Below are 17760 nucleotides of genomic sequence, written 5' to 3' on the forward strand. Positions count from 1 at the left end.
ACACTTCCCTGACGTAGCTCAACCTTTTCCTCAAACCATTCGCTCTCCCCATTTCCAGTTCTAATACACGCTCTACTACTATCGTAAAAACTCTTGACAGCTTTTTCCCAATCCCAAAAATTTGCAAAACCTTCCAAAGTGCCTCCCATAAGCCTTCCCAAATACACTCAAACCGATTCCTCTGAAACTAGTACACTCACATTTGTTCCCTTTTCCTTTGTAAAGGGGAACTACACAGGCACTCCTTTAGTTCTCCGGCACTGTACACTGCCTTAGAGACACTAAACCTCACTAGCCAATCTACTATTAACGTACCTCCCTTTTTTAGACACTCCATCTAACCCAGGTGGCTTACCTGCTCTCATCATTTTGACAACTACTTCATCTGCACCAAACCCACGCACATCAAAAGACCCAAACCTTAGGGTTATGGTTGGAAAACTACTACCAGACCCTCTTATGCCTCTTCTTGTAGGGAAAAGCAAGTAGCATGCTAGCGAGAAATGCCTAGTGTGCCGCCACCAAGGGTCCGAGAGGACTAAAGGTAGGGAGCAAAGGGTCCGAGAGGACTAAAGGTAGGGAGCAAAGGGTCCGAGAGGACTAAAGGTAGGGAGCAAAGGGTCCGAGAGGACTAAAGGTAGGGAGCAAAGGGTCCGAGAGGACTAAAGGTAGGGAGCAAAGGGTCCGAGAGGACTAAAGGTAGGGAGCAAAGGGTCCGAGAGGACTAAAGGTAGGGAGCAAAGGGTGAGAAGGACTAAAGGTAGGGAGCAAAGGGCGAGAAGGACTAAAGGTAGGGAGCAAAGGGTGAGAAGGACTAAAGGTAGGGAGCAAAGGGTGAGAAGGACTAAAGGTAGGGAGCAAAGGGTGAGAAGGACTAAAGGTAGGGAGCAAAGGGTGAGAAGGACTAAAGGTAGGGAGCAAAGGGTGAGAAGGACTAAAGGTAGGGAGCAAAGGGTGAGAAGGACTAAAGGTAGGGAGCAAAGGGTGAGAAGGAGTAAAGGTAGGGAGCAAAGGGTGAGAAGGAGTAAAGGTAGGGAGCAAAGGGTGAGAAGGAGTAAAGGTAGGGAGCAAAGGGTGAGAAGGAGTAAAGGTAGGGAGCAAAGGGTGAGAAGGAGTAAAGGTAGGGAGCAAAGGGTGAGAAGGAGTAAAGGTAGGGAGCAAAGGGTGAGAAGGAGTAAAGGTAGGGAGCAAAGGGTGAGAAGGAGTAAAGGTAGGGAGCAAAGGGTGAGAAGGAGTAAAGGTAGGGAGCAAAGGGTGAGAAGGAGTAAAGGTAGGGAGAGAAGGAGTAAAGGTAGGGAGAGAAGGAGTAAAGGTAGGGTGAGAAGGAGTAAAGGTAGGGTGAGAAGGAGTAAAGGTAGGGTGAGAAGGAGTAAAGGTAGGGAGCAAAGGGTGAGAAGGACTAAAGGTAGGGAGCAAAGGGTGAGAAGGACTAAAGGTAGGGAGCAAAGGGTGAGAAGGACTAAAGGTAGGGAGCAAAGGGTGAGAAGGACTAAAGGTAGGGAGCAAAGGGTGAGAAGGACTAAAGGTAGGGAGCAAAGGGTGAGAAGGACTAAAGGTAGGGAGCAAAGGGTGAGAAGGACTAAAGGTAGGGAGCAAAGGGTGAGAAGGACTAAAGGTAGGGAGCAAAGGGTGAGAAGGACTAAAGGTAGGGAGCAAAGGGTGAGAAGGACTAAAGGTAGGGAGCAAAGGGTGAGAAGGACTAAAGGTAGGGAGCAAAGGGTGAGAAGGACTAAAGGTAGGGAGCAAAGGGTGAGAAGGACTGAAGGTAGGGAGCAAAGGGTGAGAAGGACTAAAGGTAGGGAGCAAAGGGTGAGAAGGACTAAAGGTAGGGAGCAAAGGGTGAGAAGGACTAAAGGTAGGGAGCAAAGGGTGAGAAGGACTAAGGGTAGGGAGCAAAGGGTGAGAAGGACTAAGGGTAGGGAGCAAAGGGTGAGAAGGACTAAGGGTAGGGAGCAAAGGGTGAGAAGGACTAAGGGTAGGGAGCAAAGGGTAGAAGGACTAAGGGTAGGGAGCAAAGGGTAGAAGGACTAAGGGTAGGGAGCAAAGGGTAGAAGGACTAAAGGTAGGGAGCAAAGGGTAGAAGGACTAAAGGTAGGGAGCAAAGGGTGAGAAGGACTAAAGGTAGGGAGCAAAGGGTGAGAAGGACTAAAGGTAGGGAGCAAAGGGTGAGAAGGACTAAAGGTAGGGAGCAAAGGGTGAGAAGGACTAAAGGTAGGGAGCAAAGGGTGAGAAGGACTAAAGGTAGGGAGCAAAGGGTGAGAAGGACTAAAGGTAGGGAGCAAAGGGTGAGAAGGACTAAAGGTAGGGAGCAAAGGGTGAGAAGGACTAAAGGTAGGGAGCAAAGGGTGAGAAGGACTAAAGGTAGGGAGCAAAGGGTGAGAAGGACTAAAGGTAGGGAGCAAAGGGTGAGAAGGACTAAAGGTAGGGAGCAAAGGGTGAGAAGGACTAAAGGTAGGGAGCAAAGGGTGAGAAGGACTAAAGGTAGGGAGCAAAGGGTGAGAAGGACTAAAGGTAGGGAGCAAAGGGTGAGAAGGACTAAAGGTAGGGAGCAAAGGGTGAGAAGGACTAAAGGTAGGGAGCAAAGGGTGAGAAGGACTAAAGGTAGGGAGCAAAGGGTGAGGACTAAAGGTAGGGAGCAAAGGGTGAGAAGGACTAAAGGTAGGGAGCAAAGGGTGAGAAGGACTAAAGGTAGGGAGCAAAGGGTGAGAAGGACTAAAGGTAGGGAGCAAAGGGTGAGAAGGACTAAAGGTAGGGAGCAAAGGGTGAGAAGGACTAAAGGTAGGGAGCAAAGGGTGAGAAGGACTAAAGGTAGGGAGCAAAGGGTGAGAAGGACTAAAGGTAGGGAGCAAAGGGTGAGAAGGACTAAAGGTAGGGAGCAAAGGGTGAGAAGGACTAAAGGTAGGGAGCAAAGGGTGAGAAGGACTAAAGGTAGGGAGCAAAGGGTGAGAAGGACTAAAGGTAGGGAGCAAAGGGTGAGAAGGACTAAAGGTAGGGAGCAAAGGGTGAGAAGGACTAAAGGTAGGGAGCAAAGGGTGAGAAGGACTAAAGGTAGGGAGCAAAGGGTGAGAAGGACTAAAGGTAGGGAGCAAAGGGTGAGAAGGACTAAAGGTAGGGAGCAAAGGGTGAGAAGGACTAAAGGTAGGGAGCAAAGGGTGAGAAGGACTAAAGGTAGGGAGCAAAGGGTGAGAAGGACTAAAGGTAGGGAGCAAAGGGTGAGAAGGACTAAAGGTAGGGAGCAAAGGGTGAGAAGGACTAAAGGTAGGGAGCAAAGGGTGAGAAGGACTAAAGGTAGGGAGCAAAGGGTGAGAAGGACTAAAGGTAGGGAGCAAAGGGTGAGAAGGACTAAAGGTAGGGAGCAAAGGGTGAGAAGGACTAAAGGTAGGGAGCAAAGGGTGAGAAGGACTAAGGGTAGGGAGCAAAGGGTGAGAAGGACTAAGGGTAGGGAGCAAAGGGTAGAAGGACTAAGGGTAGGGAGCAAAGGGTAGAAGGACTAAGGGTAGGGAGCAAAGGGTAGAAGGACTAAAGGTAGGGAGCAAAGGGTAGAAGGACTAAAGGTAGGGAGCAAAGGGTAGAAGGACTAAAGGTAGGGAGCAAAGGGTGAGAAGGACTAAAGTGGGTGGGTGAAGGGCCGAGAAGACAGAAGCGATAGAGGTATATCAACACTCACACGAAGGCGGCCTTCGAGCCGTAGACAGAAGATGGGACTGAGGGAAAGAGCAAACGAACAGACAGGGGATGTATAGATAACGGACATATAACAGCTAACGGAAAGGCGATTCGGAAACGCGGAAAGTTAGTAGAAGGACCTAATGAAAAGACAAAAGAGGACGAAAGCGACAAACAGGAGGACAGGAGGGAGGACGGAGGAGGATAATGGGATGTGGGAGGGGAGGAGGCAGCTAACGGAGAGGCAGGGGGAGCGGAGGCAACTAACGGGCGGACAGGAGCGTGGGCGGCTAATTATAGGATGATGATGGGGCGAGGGAAGATGAGTGGGGGAGTGGGGGAGAGGGGGGACGAGATGTTCAAGAAGAGGCGAGGGGGGACGAGATGTTCAAGAAGAGGCGAGGGGGGACGAGATGTTCAAGAAGAGGCGAGGGGGGACGAGATGTTCAAGAAGAGGCGAGGGGGGACGAGATGTTCAAGAAGAGGCGAGGGGGGACGAGATGTTCAAGAAGAGGCGAGGGGGGACGAGATGTTCAAGAAGAGGCGAGGGGGGACGAGATGTTCAAGAAGGGGCGAGAGGGCGCGACAGGGTGCAAAGGTGGGTGAGGGGGGGCGAAGGTGGGTGAGGGGGGGCGAAGGTGGGTGAGGGGGGGGGCGAAGGTGGGTGAGGGGGGGGGGCGGAGGGGGGGCGAAGGTGGGTGAGGGGGGGGGCCAAGGGGGGTTAGGGGGGGGCGCGAAGGTGGGTGAGGGGGGGGCGCGAAGGTGGGTGAGGGGGGCGCCCGAAGGTGCGTGAGGGGGGGCGCGAAGGTGGGTGAGGGGGGGCGCGAAGGTGGGTGAGGGGGAGAAGGTGGGTGAGGGGGGCGAAGGTGGGTGGGGGGGGCGAAGGTGGGTGGGGGGGCGAAGGTGGGTGAGGGGGGGCGAAGGTGGGTGAGGGGGGGGCGAAGGTGGGTGAGGGGGGGGCGAAGGTGGGTGAGGGGGGGCGAAGGTGGGTGAGGGGGGGCGAAGGTGGGTGAGGGGGGGCGAAGGTGGGTGAGGGGGGGCGAAGGTGGGTGAGGGGGGGCGAAGGTGGGTGAGGGGGGGCGAAGGTGGGTGAGGGGGGGCGAAGGTGGGTGAGGGGGGGCGAAGGTGGGTGAGGGGGGGAGAAGGTGGGTGAGGGGGGGCGAAGGTGGGTGAGGGGGGGAGAAGGTGGGTGAGGGGGGGGCGAAGGTGGGTGAGGGGGGAAGAGGGGAAGAGGGGGGTGAGAGACAATAACGAGGGGAGAAGGGGGCGAGGAGGGTGAAGGGAGACTAAGGGGGGGGGGCTACAAACAGGATGAAGACTACGAACGGGAAAAGGCGAAATGTTAGATAGCCAACAGAGAGGACAGGGAAATGGTGGGAGGCAGTAGGAGTAAGCTAACGTGGCAGCGAAGGAGGATTAGTTGGGTAAGGGCCCGGTAGGAACAAGCCCACACGCCCGCCTTCCAACCCTGAGGCAGAAGACGACCCTGCTAGCCGTCCCTCTGCGCCATCTCCACTTGGCCTTGAGGGTTACGTGTCCGTCGGCCACTCGAACTGGTATCGGCTGCAACAAAAGGGGTCTGGTCCCATCTGTACCCCGAGGGGTCTGCCGAGACGAGGCAAGACACGGACTGTTTCCTGGTGCCCCCAAGAGGCCTTCGAGGGTGGCGGGGGCAGGGGGTGGTGATGCCGTAGGTAATGATGCCGTGGGTGGTAATGGTGGTGATGCTGGAGGGGGTGGTGGTGATGCTGGAGGGGGTGGTGGTGATGTTGGAAGGGGTGATGATGTTGGAGGGGGTGGTGGTGATGTTGGAGGGGGTGGTGGTGATGTTGGAGGGGGTGATGTTGGAGGGGGTGGTGATGTTGGAGGGGGTGGTGATGTTGGAGGGGGTGGTGGTGATGTTGGAGGGGGTGGTGGTGATGCTGGAGGGGGTGATGTTGGAGGGGGTAGTGGTGATAATGACGTAGGTAAGGGTGGTACTGTTTGTGATAATGGTAGGTGTTGGTGATAAGTGTTGGCAGAGATGGTGATGGTGAAGGTGAAGGTGTTGGTGATGGTGAGGTGTTGGTGAGGTGGTGGTGAGGTGGTGATGGTGAGGTGGTGTTGATGGTGAAGGTGTTGGTGAGGTGATGGTGAGGTGGTGATGGTGTGGTGTTGATGGTGAGGTGGTGTTGATGGTGAGGTGGTGTTGATGGAGAGGTGGTGTTGATGGAGAGGTGGTGATGGTGAGGTGGTGATGGTGAGGTGGTGGTGATGGTGAGGTGGTGGTGATGGTGAGGTGGTGGTGATGGTGAGGTGGTGGTGAAGTGAAGGTGAAGTGAGGGTGGTGGTGGCGGTGTGAAGGTGGTGGTGGTGAGGTGAAGGTGGTGGTGGCGAGGTGAAGGTGGTGGTGGCGAGGTGAAGGTGGTGGTGGCGAGGTGAAGGTGGTGGTGGCGAGGTGAAGGTGGTGGTGGCGAGGTGAAGGTGGTGGTGGCGAGGTGAAGGTGGTGGTGGCGAGGTGAAGGTGGTGGTGGCGAGGTGAAGGTGGTGGTGGCGAGGTGAAGGTGGTGGTGGCGAGGTGAAGGTGGTGGTGGCGAGGTGAAGGTGGTGGTGGCGAGGTGAAGGTGGTGGTGGCGAGGTGAAGGTGGTGGTGGCGAGGTGAAGGTGGTGGTGGCGAGGTGAAGGTGGTGGTGGCGAGGTGAAGGTGGTGGTGGTGGAGGTGAAGGTGGTGGTGGTGAGGTGAAGGTGGTGGTGGTGAGGTGAAGGTGGTGAGGTGAAGGTGGTGTGGTGAAAGTGGTGGTGGTGAGGTGAAGGTGGTGGTGGTGAGGTGAAGGTGGTGGTGAGGTGAAGGTGGTGGTGAGGTGAAGGTGGTGAGGTGAAGGTGGTGGTGGTGAGGTGAAGGTGGTGGTGGTGAGGTGAAGGTGGTGGTGGTGAGGTGAAGGTGGTGGTGGTGAGGTGAAGGTGGTGGTGGTGAGGTGAAGGTGGTGGTGGTGAGGTGAAGGTGGTGGTGGTGTGAAGGTGGTGAGGTGAAGGTGGTGATAGTGAGGTGGTGGTGAGGTGAAGGTGGTGGTGGCGAGGTGGTGATAGTGAGGTGGTGGTGATGGTGAGGTGGTGAGGTGGTGATGTTGGCGGGAGTGGTGGTGGCAATAGTGGTGGTTGAGGTGTTGACTGTATCGGTCGGGCGGGGGGCGAGAAGGTTGAAGGGGATGAAGGGGGGCGTGGATAGCCGTGAGGACGAGAAGGACGGGAAAGGACGGAGGAGTTCACGTGCGAGCACTAACGTGTCAGACAGCAATTTTTCTACCAAGACGAAATTTCATTTGCATATCCGATGATTGAACATTTTTTGCTGTCGTTTTTAGTTGGCAAGGCTGCCTGCTTGCTGCTCGCAAACAAAACTGTAAATAAACTAACTAGTTTAGCCTGTTCGGACATAAAAAAACGAGGAGAGTTATAAAGAAAATAAAAGATTAAGAAACCACTTTACCGAAGCGTCTGTAAGAAGCAGATGCTGTTGTTTTTGACGTTGTTGCTGAGGCTGACCGGTTCCAGTCGGCCTCCCCAGCCTGCACGTTCGGCCTTCACTGGAACAATGACACCGACTGGATCCCGCTCCACGAGGGTCGTTGGATCCTCTTCCAACAGGAAGATCGCTGGATCCCGCTCCAGGAAGATCGCTGGATCCCGCTCCAGGAAGATCGCTGGATCCCGCTCCAGGAAGATCGCTGGATCCCGCTCCAGGAAGATCGCTGGATCCCGCTCCAGGAAGATCGCTGGATCCCGCTCCAGGAAGATCGCTGGATCCCGCTCCAGGAAGATCGCTGGATCCCGCTCCAGGAAGATCGCTGGATCCCGCTCCAGGAAGATCGCTGGATCCCGCTCCAGGAAGATCGCTGGATCCCGCTCCAGGAAGATCGCTGGATCCTACTGCCGAAGAATCTTTGGATCCTCCAGGGGCGTCAGATCCTGCTACAGAAGAGACGTGGCCGCCCCCGAGAGGAATCGCGTGGGCAGCGGTGAACACAGTGACCAACAGGAACAACCTGTTTTTGACGTCATAAATAGCGTTACGATGGGCAAACATACTAACCACAGGTCTTGGGCTTCCTGAAAAGGTGCAGGTAGAGGTGCATGGCAGTAATGATGAGCGGATTGTGGTGAAGGGTGAAAGAAGTAATAGTGGTGAAGGTTGCTGGTCATGGGTGGTGGTCAAATATCGTCAAAAACATGAAAGCATACAAGTACGGAAGCGCGCGCGCGCGCGTACACACACACACACAATCACGCAGGCACACTAACACGCACGCACACACACACTAACACGCACGCACGCACAAACACACAGTACCACGCACATGCATTAGAGCACAAGCTAGCACGCAATCACATACTAAGAAGCAGACAACCTCACGCAAAACCGCATAAGCGCAAAATGGCATATGCATGGAAATCTACGCACGCAAACCCATACACAGCGCACACTACCACGCAGACACACCAGGAAGGAAACAAACTCACAAACGCAAACCAACATCCGCACGTAAACTTACACGCGCGATAACACTCAACCCCGAGGACGCTCAATCGGGAGAACACTCAATCGCGAGAACGATCAACCGCCACAGCACTATCTCGAGAACTTACAATCGCGAGAACGCTCGTCCCACACACTCAATTGTGATCACATTCAATCACGAGAACGCTCAATCGCGAGAAAACGCAATCACTAGAACGCTCAACCGCCACAACACAATCTCGAGAACTTCAACCGTCACAACGCTCAACAGCGAGAACTTTCAATCACGAGAACACTCAACCGTCACAGCACTGAATCGCGAGAACGCTCAACCCCCACACTCAATTGCGATAACATTCAATCGTGAGAACGCTTAAATGCGAGAACACTTATCGCGATTACATTCAATCATGAGAACACTCAATGGCGAGAACATTCAATCGGAGAACGCTCAACCGCCACAACACTCAATCGCGAGAACGCTCAACCGTCACAACACTCAACCGCGAGGACATTCAGTCGCGAGAACGCTCAACCGCAAGAACATTCAACTGCCACAACACTCAACCGCGAGAACATTCAATCGCGAAATACTGAACCGCCACAACGCTCAACCGCGAAAACATTCAATCGTGAGAACGCTTAACCGCGAGAACATTCAATAGCGAGAATGCTCAACCGCCACAACACTCAATCGCGAGAACATGCAACTGCCACAACACTCAATCGCGAGAACGTTTAATCGCGAAAACACTCAACCGCCACAACATTCAAAAGCGAGAATATTCAATTGCGAGAACATTTAACCGTGAGAACATTCAACCGCAAGAACACTTAATCGCGAGAACACTCAACCACATTCAATCGCAACATTGAACCGTCAAAACACTCAACCCCCACACTCAATCGCGATAACATTCAATCGTGAGAACGCTTAATCGCGAGAACATTCAATCATCAGAACACTCAATAGCGAGAATATTCAATCGCGAGAACGCTCAACCACCACACTCAATGGCGAGAACGCTCAACCGCCACAACACTCAATTGCGAGAACATTCAATCATGAGAACAATCAACCGCAACATTCAATCATGAGAACAATAAACCGCAAGAACACTGGCGAGAACATTCAATCGCGAGAGCGCTCAACCGCCACATTCAATGGTGAGAACATTCAATCGCGAGAACGCTCAACCGCCACAACACTCAATCGCGAGAAAGCTCAACCGCAATAACACTCAACCGCGAGAATAACCAATCGGGAGAACACTAAATCGCGAGAACATTCAATCGTGACAACACTGAACCGCCACAGCACTCAATCTCGAGAACTTTCAATCACAAGAACGCTCAATCCCCACACTCAATCGTAAGAACGCTTAACCGCGAGAACATTCAATAGCGAGAACACTCAACCACCACACTCAATGGCGAGAACATTCAGTCGCAAGAACGCTCAACCGCCACAACACTCAATCATGAGAACAATCAGCCGCAAGAACACTGGCGAGAACGCTCAACCGCCACACTCAATGGTGAGAACATTCAATCGCGAGAACGCTCAACCGCCACAACACTCAATCGCGAGAAAGCTCAACCGCAATAACACTCAACCGCGAGAACACTCAATCGTGACAATACTGAACCGCCACAGCACTCAATCTCGAGGACTTTCAATCACGTGAACGCTCAATCCCCACACTCAATCGCGATAAATTTCAATCTTGAGAACGCTTAACCGCGAGAACACTCAACCACGAGAACATTTAACCGTAAGAACACAACCGCCACAACATTCAATCACGAGAACATTCAACCGTGAAAACCACAACACAATCGCGAGAACGCTCAACCGCAACAATATTCAATCGTTATAACAAGCAACCGCGAGAACGCTCAACCACCACACTCAATGGCGAGAACATTCAATCGCGAGAACGCTCAACCGCCACTACACAATCGCGAGAACAATCAACCGCAAGAACACAGGTGAGAACGCTCAACCGCCACAACACTCAATCGCAAGAACTTTCAATCACGAGAACGCTCAATCCCCAAACTCAATCGTGAGAACGCTCAACCGCCACAACACTCAATCGCGAGAACATTCAATCATGAGAACAATCAACCGCAAGAACACTGGCGAGAACATTCAATCGCGAGAACGCTCAACCACCACACTCGTGACAACGGTCAAGCGCCACTCAATGGCGAGAACACTCAATCACGAGAACGCTCAATCGCCACAACACAATTGCGAGAACGCTCAACCGCATTAACATTCAATCGTTATAACAATCAACCGCGAGAACAATCAATGGCGAGAACGCTCAACCGCCACACTCAATGGCGAGAACATTCAATCGCGAGAACGCTCAACCGCCACAACACTCAATCGCGAGAACAATCAACCACAAGAACACTGGCGAGAACATTCAATCGCGAGAACTCTCAACCACCACACTCAATGGTGAGAACATTCAATCGCGAGAACGCTAAACCGCAATAATATTCAATCGCTATAACGATCAACCGTGAGAACACTCAATGGCGAGATCATTCAACCGCGAGAACGCTCAACCACCACACTCGATGGCGAGAACGCTCAACCGCCACTACACTCAATCGCGAGAACATTCAATCATGAAAACAATCAACCGCAAGAACACTAGCAAGAGCGCTCAACCGCCACACTTAATGGTGAGAACATTCAATCGCGAGAACGCTCAACCGCCACAACACTCAATCACGAGATCGCTCAATCCCCACAATCACGATAACACTCAATCGTGAGAACGCTTAACCGCCACAACACTCAACCACGAGAACATTCAATCGCGAGAACGTTCAACCGCCACAACATTCAATCGCGAGAACATTTAGCCGTGAAAACATAACCACAACACTCAATCGCGAGAACACTAAATCGTAACAACGGTCAACCGCGAGGACGCTCAACCGCCACTCAATGGCGAGAACACTCAATCACGAGAACGCTCAACCACAATAACATTCAATCATTATAACAATCAACCGCGAGAACACTCAATGGCGGGATCATTCAATCGCGAGAACGCTCAATCACCACACTCGATGGCGAGGACGCTCAACCGCCACAACACTCAACCGCAATAACATTCAATCGTTATAACAATCAACCGCGAGAACACTCAATGGCGAGATCATTCAATCGCGAGAACGCTCAACCGCCACACTCAATGGCTAGAACATTCAATTGCGAGAACGCTCAACCGCCACAACACTCAATCATGAGAACAATCAACCGCAAGAACACTGGCGAGAACATTCAATCGCGAGAACGCTCAACCACCACAATCAATGGTGAGAACATTCAATCGCGAGAACGCTCAACCGCCACAACACTCAATCGTGACAACGCTCAACCGCGAGAACTCTCAACGGGGAGAGCACTCAATCGCGAGAACGCTCAACCGCCAAAACACAATCGCAAGAACGCTCAACCGCCAAAACACAATCGCAAGAACGCTCAACCGCAATAATATTCAATCGTTATAACAATCAAACGCGAGAACATTTAACCGTGAGAACGTTCAATCACGAGATCGCTCAATCCCCACACTCAATCGCGATAACATTCAATCGTGAGAACGCTTAACCGCCACAATACTCAACCACGAGAACATTCAATCGCGAGAACGTTCAACCGCCACAACATTCAATCGCGAGAACATTTAACCGTGAAAACATAACCACAACACAATCGCGAGAACACTTAGTCGTAACAACGCTCAACCGGGAGAACGCTCAACCGCCAATGGCGAGAACACTCAATCACGAGAACGCTCAACCGCAATAACATTCAATCGTTATAACAATCAACCGCGAGAACACTCAATGGCGAGATCATTCAATCGCGAGAACGCTCAACCGCCACACTCAATGGCGAGAACATTCAATCGTGAGAACGCTCAACCGCCACAACACTCAATCGCGAGAACATTCAATCATGAGAACAATCAACCACAAGAACACTGGCGAGAACATTCAATCGCGAGAACGCTCAACCACCACACTCAATGGTGAGAACATTCAATCGCGAGAACGCTCAACCACCACAACACTCAATCGCGAGAACACTCAATCGTGACAACGCTCAACCGCGAGAGCACTCAATAGTGACAACGCTCAACCGCCACAACACAATCGCGAGAACGCTCAACCGTAATAATATTCAATCATTATAACAATCAAGAGCGAGAACAATCAAACGCGAGCACATTTAACCGTGATGACACAACCGCAAGAACACAATCGCGAGAACATTTAACCGTGAGAACACTCAACCACAACACTCAATCGCGAGAACAATCAAACGCGAGCACATTTAACCGTGATGACACAACCGCAAGAACACAATCGCGAGAACATTTAACCGTGAGAACACTCAACCACAACACTCAATCGCGAGAACTTTCAATCACGAGATCGCTCAATCCCCACTCAATCGCGATAACATTCAATCGTGAGAACGCTTCACCGCCACAACTCAATCACGAGAACATTCAACCGCCACAACATTCAATCGCGAGAACATTTAACCGTGAAAATATAACCACAACACTCAATCGCGAGAACACTTAATCGTAACAACGCTCAACCGCGAGAACACTCAATCGCGAGAACGCTCAAACGCCACTCAATGGCGAGAACACTCAACCGCAATAACATTCAATCGATATAACAATCAACCGCGAGAACACTCAATGGCGAGATCATTCAATCGCGAGAACGCTCAACCGCCACACTCAATGGCGAGAACATTCAATCGCGAGAACGCTCAACCGCCACAACACTCAACCGCAATAACATTCAATCGTTATAACAATCAACCGCGAGAACACTCAATGGCGAGATCATTCAATCGCGACAACGCTCAACCGCCACACTCAATGGCGAGAACATTCAATCGCGAGAACGCTCAATCGCGAGAACATTCAATCATGAGAACAATCAACCGCAAGAACACTGGCGAGAACATTCAATCGCGAGAACGCTCAACCACCACACTCAATGGTGAGAACATTCAATCGCGAGAACACTCAACCGCCACAACACTCAATCGTGACAACGCTCAACCGCGAGAACACTCAATCGCCACAACACAATCGCGAGAACGCTCAACCGCAATAATATTCAATCGTTATAACAATCAAAAGCGAGAACACTCAAACGCGAGAACATTTAACCGTGAGAACACTCAATCCCCACAATCAATCGCGATAACATTCAATCGTGAGAACGCTTAACCGCCACAACACTAAACCACGATAACATTCAATCGCAACAACGTTCAACCGCCACAACATTCAATCGCGAGAACATTTAACCGTGAAAATATAACAACACAATTGCGAGAACACTTAATCGTAACAACGCTCAACCGGTAGAACACTCAATCGCGAGAACGCTCAACCGCCAATGGCGAGAACACTCAACCGCAATAACATTCAATCGTTATAACAATCAACCGCGGGAACACTCAATGGCGAGATCATTCAATCGCGAGAACGCTCAACCACCACACTCAAAAGCGAGAACGCTCAACCGCCACAACACTCAACCGCAATAACATTCAACCGTTATAACAATCAACCGCGAAAACACTCAATGGCGAGATCATTCAATCGCGAGAACGCTCAACCGCCACACTCAATGGCGAGAACATTCAATTGCGAGAACGCTCAACCGCCACAACACTCAATCGCGAGAACATTCAACCACAAGAACACTGGCGAGAACATTCAATCGCGAGAACGCTCAACCACCACACTCAATGGTGAGAACATTCAATCGCGAGAACGCTCAACCACCACAACACTCAATCGTGACAACGCTCAACCGCGATAACACTCAACGGGGAGAGCACTCAATCGCGAGAACGCTCAACCGCCACAACACAATCGCGAGAACGCTCAACCGTAATATTCAATCGTTATAACAATCAAGAGCGAGAACACTCAAACGCGAGCACATTTAACCGTGATGACACAACCGCAACACACAATCGCGAGAACAATTATCCGTGAGAACACTCAATCGCGAGAACTTTCAATCACGAGATCGCTCAATCCCCACTCAATCGCGATAACATTCAATCGTGAGAACGCTTCACCGCCACAGCATTCAATCGTGAGAACATTTAACCGTGAAAATATAACACTCAATCGCGAGAACACTTAATCGTAACAACGCTCAATCGCGAGAACGCTCAACCGCCACTCATGGCGAGAACACTCAACTGCAATAACATTCAATCGATATAACAATCAACCGCAAGAACACTCAATGGCGAGATCATTCAATCGCGAGAACGCTCAACCGCCACACTCAATGGCGAGAACATTCAATCGCGAGAACGCTCAACCGCAATAACAATCAACCGCGAGAACACTCAATGGCGAGATCATTCAATCGCGAGAACGCTCAACCGCCACTCAATGGCGAGAACATTCAATCGCGAGAACGCTCAACCGCCACAACACTCAATCGCGAGAACATTCAATCATGAGAACAATCAACCACAAGAACACTGGCGAGAACATTCAATCGCGAGAACGCTCAACCACCACACTCAATGGTGAGAACATTCAATCGCGAGAACGCTCAACCGCCACAACACTCAACCGCGAGAACACTCAATCGCCACAACACAATCGCGAGAACGCTCAACCGCAATATTCAATCGTTATAACAATTAAAAGCGAGAACATTTAACCGTGAGAACACTCAATCGCGAGAACTTTCAATCACGAGATCGCTCAATCCCCACACTCAATCGCGATAACATTCAATCGTGAGAACGCTTAACCGCCACAACACTAAACCACGAGAACATTCAACCGCCACAACATTCAATCGCGAGAACATTTAACCGTGAAAATATAACCACAACACAATTGCGAGAACACTTAATCGTAACAACGCTCAACCGGGAGAACACTCAATCGCGAGAACGCTCAACCGCCAATGGCGAGAACACTCAACCGCAATAACATTCAATCGTTAAAACAATCAACCGCGGGAACACTCAATGGCGAGATCATTCAATCGCGAGAACGCTCAACCACCACACTCAAAAGCGAGAACGCTCAACCGCCACAACACAACCGCAATAACATTCACTCGTTATAACAATCAACCGCGAGAACACTCAATGGCGAGATCATTCAATCGCGAGAACGCTCAACCGCCACACTCAATGGCGAGAACATTCAATCGCGAGAACGCTCAACCGCCACAACACTCAATCGCGAGAACATTCAATCATGAGAACAATCAACCACAAGAACACTGGCGAGAACATTCAATCGCGAGAACGCTCAACCACCACACTCAATGGTGAGAACATTCAATCGCGAGAACGCTCAACCACCACAACACTCAATCGCGAGAACACTCAATCGTGACAACGCTCAACCGCGATAACACTCAACGGGGAGAGCACTCAATCGCGAGAACGCTCAACCGCCACAACACAATCGCGAGAACGCTCAACCGTAATAATATTCAATCGTTATAACAATCAAGAGCGAGAACACTCAAACACGAGCACATTTAACCGTGATGACACAACCGCAAGAACACACAATCGCGAGAACATTTAACCGTGAGAACACTCAACCACAACACTCAATCGCGAGAACTTTCAATCACGAGATCGCTCAATCCCCACTCAATCGCGATAACATTCAATCGTGAGAACGCTTCACCGCCACAACATTCAATCGCGAGAACATTTAACCGTGAAAATATAACCACAACACTCAATCGCGAGAACACTTAATCGTAACAACGCTCAACCGCCACTCAATGGCGAGAACACTCAACCACAATAGCATTCAATCGATATAACAATCAACCGCGAGAACACTCAATGGCGAGATCATTCAATCGCGAGAACGCTCAACCGCCACACTCAATGGCGAGAACATTCAATCGCGAGAACGCTCAACCGCCACAACACTCAACCGCAATAACATTCAATCGTTATAACAATCAACCGCGAGAACACTCAATGGCGAGATCATTCAATCGCGAGAACGCTCAACCGCCACACTCAATGGCGAGAACATTCAATCGCGAGAACGCTCAACCGCCACAACACTCAATCGCGAGAACATTCAATCATGAGAACAATCAACCACAAGAACACTGGCGAGAACATTCAATCGCGAGAACGCTCAACCACCACACTCAATGGTGAGAACATTCAATCGCGAGAACGCTCAACCGCCACAACACTCAATCGTGACAACGCTCAACCGCGAGAACACTCAATCGCCACAACACAATCGCGAGAACGCTCAACCGCAATAATATTCAATCGTTATAACAATCAAAAGCGAGAACATTTAACCGTGAGAACACTCAATCGCGAGAACTTTCAATCACGAGATCGCTCAATCCCCATACTCAATCGCGATAACATTCAATCGTGAGAACGCTTAACCGCCACAACACTAAACCAGAACATTCAACCGCAAAAACATTCAATCGCGAGAACGTTCAACCGCCACAACATTCAATCGTGAGATCATTTAACCGTGAAAATATAACCACAACACAATTGCGAGAACACTTAATCGTAACAACGCTCAACCGGGAGAACACTCAATCGCAAGAACGCTCAACCGCCAATGGCGAGAACGCTCAACCGCCAATGGCGAGAACACTCAACCGCAACAACATTCAATCGATATAACAATCAACCGCGGGAACACTCAATGGCGAGATCATTCAATCGCGAGAACGCTCAACCGCCACACTCAATGGCGAGATCATTCAATCGCGAGAACGCTCAACCGCCACAACACTCAATCGCGAGAACATTCAATCATGAGAACAATCAACCACAAGAACACTGGCAAGAACATTCAATCGCGAGAACGCTCAACCACCACACTCAATGGTGAGAACATTCAATCGCGAGAACGCTCAACCGCGAGAACACTCAATCGTGACAACGCTCAACCGCGAGAACACTCAATCGCGAGAACGCTCAACCGCCACAACACAATCGCGAGAACGCTCAACCGTAATAATATTCAATCGTTATAACAATCAAGAGCGAGAACACTCAAACGCGAGCACATTTAACCGTGATGACACTCAACCGCAAGAACACACAATCGCGAGAACATTTAACCGTGAGAACACTCAACCACAACACTCAATCACGAGATCGCTCAATCCCCACTCAATCGCGATAACATTCAATCGTGAGAACGCTTCACCGCCACAACTCAACCACGAGAACATTCAATCGCGAGAACATTTAGCCGTGAAAATATAACCACAACACTCAATCGCGAGAACACTTAATCGTAACAACGCTCAATGGCGAGAACACTCGACCGCAATAACATTCAATCGTTATAACAATCCACCGCGAGATCATTCAATCGCGAGAACGCTCAACCGCCACACTCAATGGCGAGAACATTCAATCGCGAGAACGCTCAATCGCCACAACACTCAACCGCAATAACATTCAATCGTTATAACAATCAACCGCGAGAACACTCAATGGCGAGATCATTCAATCGCGAGAACGC

General features: G+C 50.8%; 1 protein-coding gene across 2 annotated transcripts in view; it reads right to left on the bottom strand.

Annotated features, from left to right (window-relative positions):
- Positions 1 to 17760, bottom strand: part of LOC143023907 (uncharacterized) — a 46363-nt gene that overhangs the window by 15268 nt on the left and 13335 nt on the right. The window contains exon 2 of one of the 2 annotated variants that reach the window (XM_076182574.1): positions 7133 to 7688. The exons of the other annotated variant lie outside the window; for it this stretch is intronic. Within the exon in view, the coding sequence (XP_076038689.1) occupies positions 7133 to 7688 (556 nt within the window). The remainder of the gene's footprint in view (positions 1 to 7132; positions 7689 to 17760) is intronic. 2 annotated transcript variants of the gene reach the window in all.

This window comes from Oratosquilla oratoria, unplaced genomic scaffold, assembly GCF_046742065.1.
Source record: "Oratosquilla oratoria isolate Oo_2021 unplaced genomic scaffold, ASM4674206v1 SCAFFOLD70, whole genome shotgun sequence".
Classification (NCBI taxonomy): Eukaryota; Metazoa; Arthropoda; class Malacostraca; order Stomatopoda; family Squillidae; genus Oratosquilla; species Oratosquilla oratoria.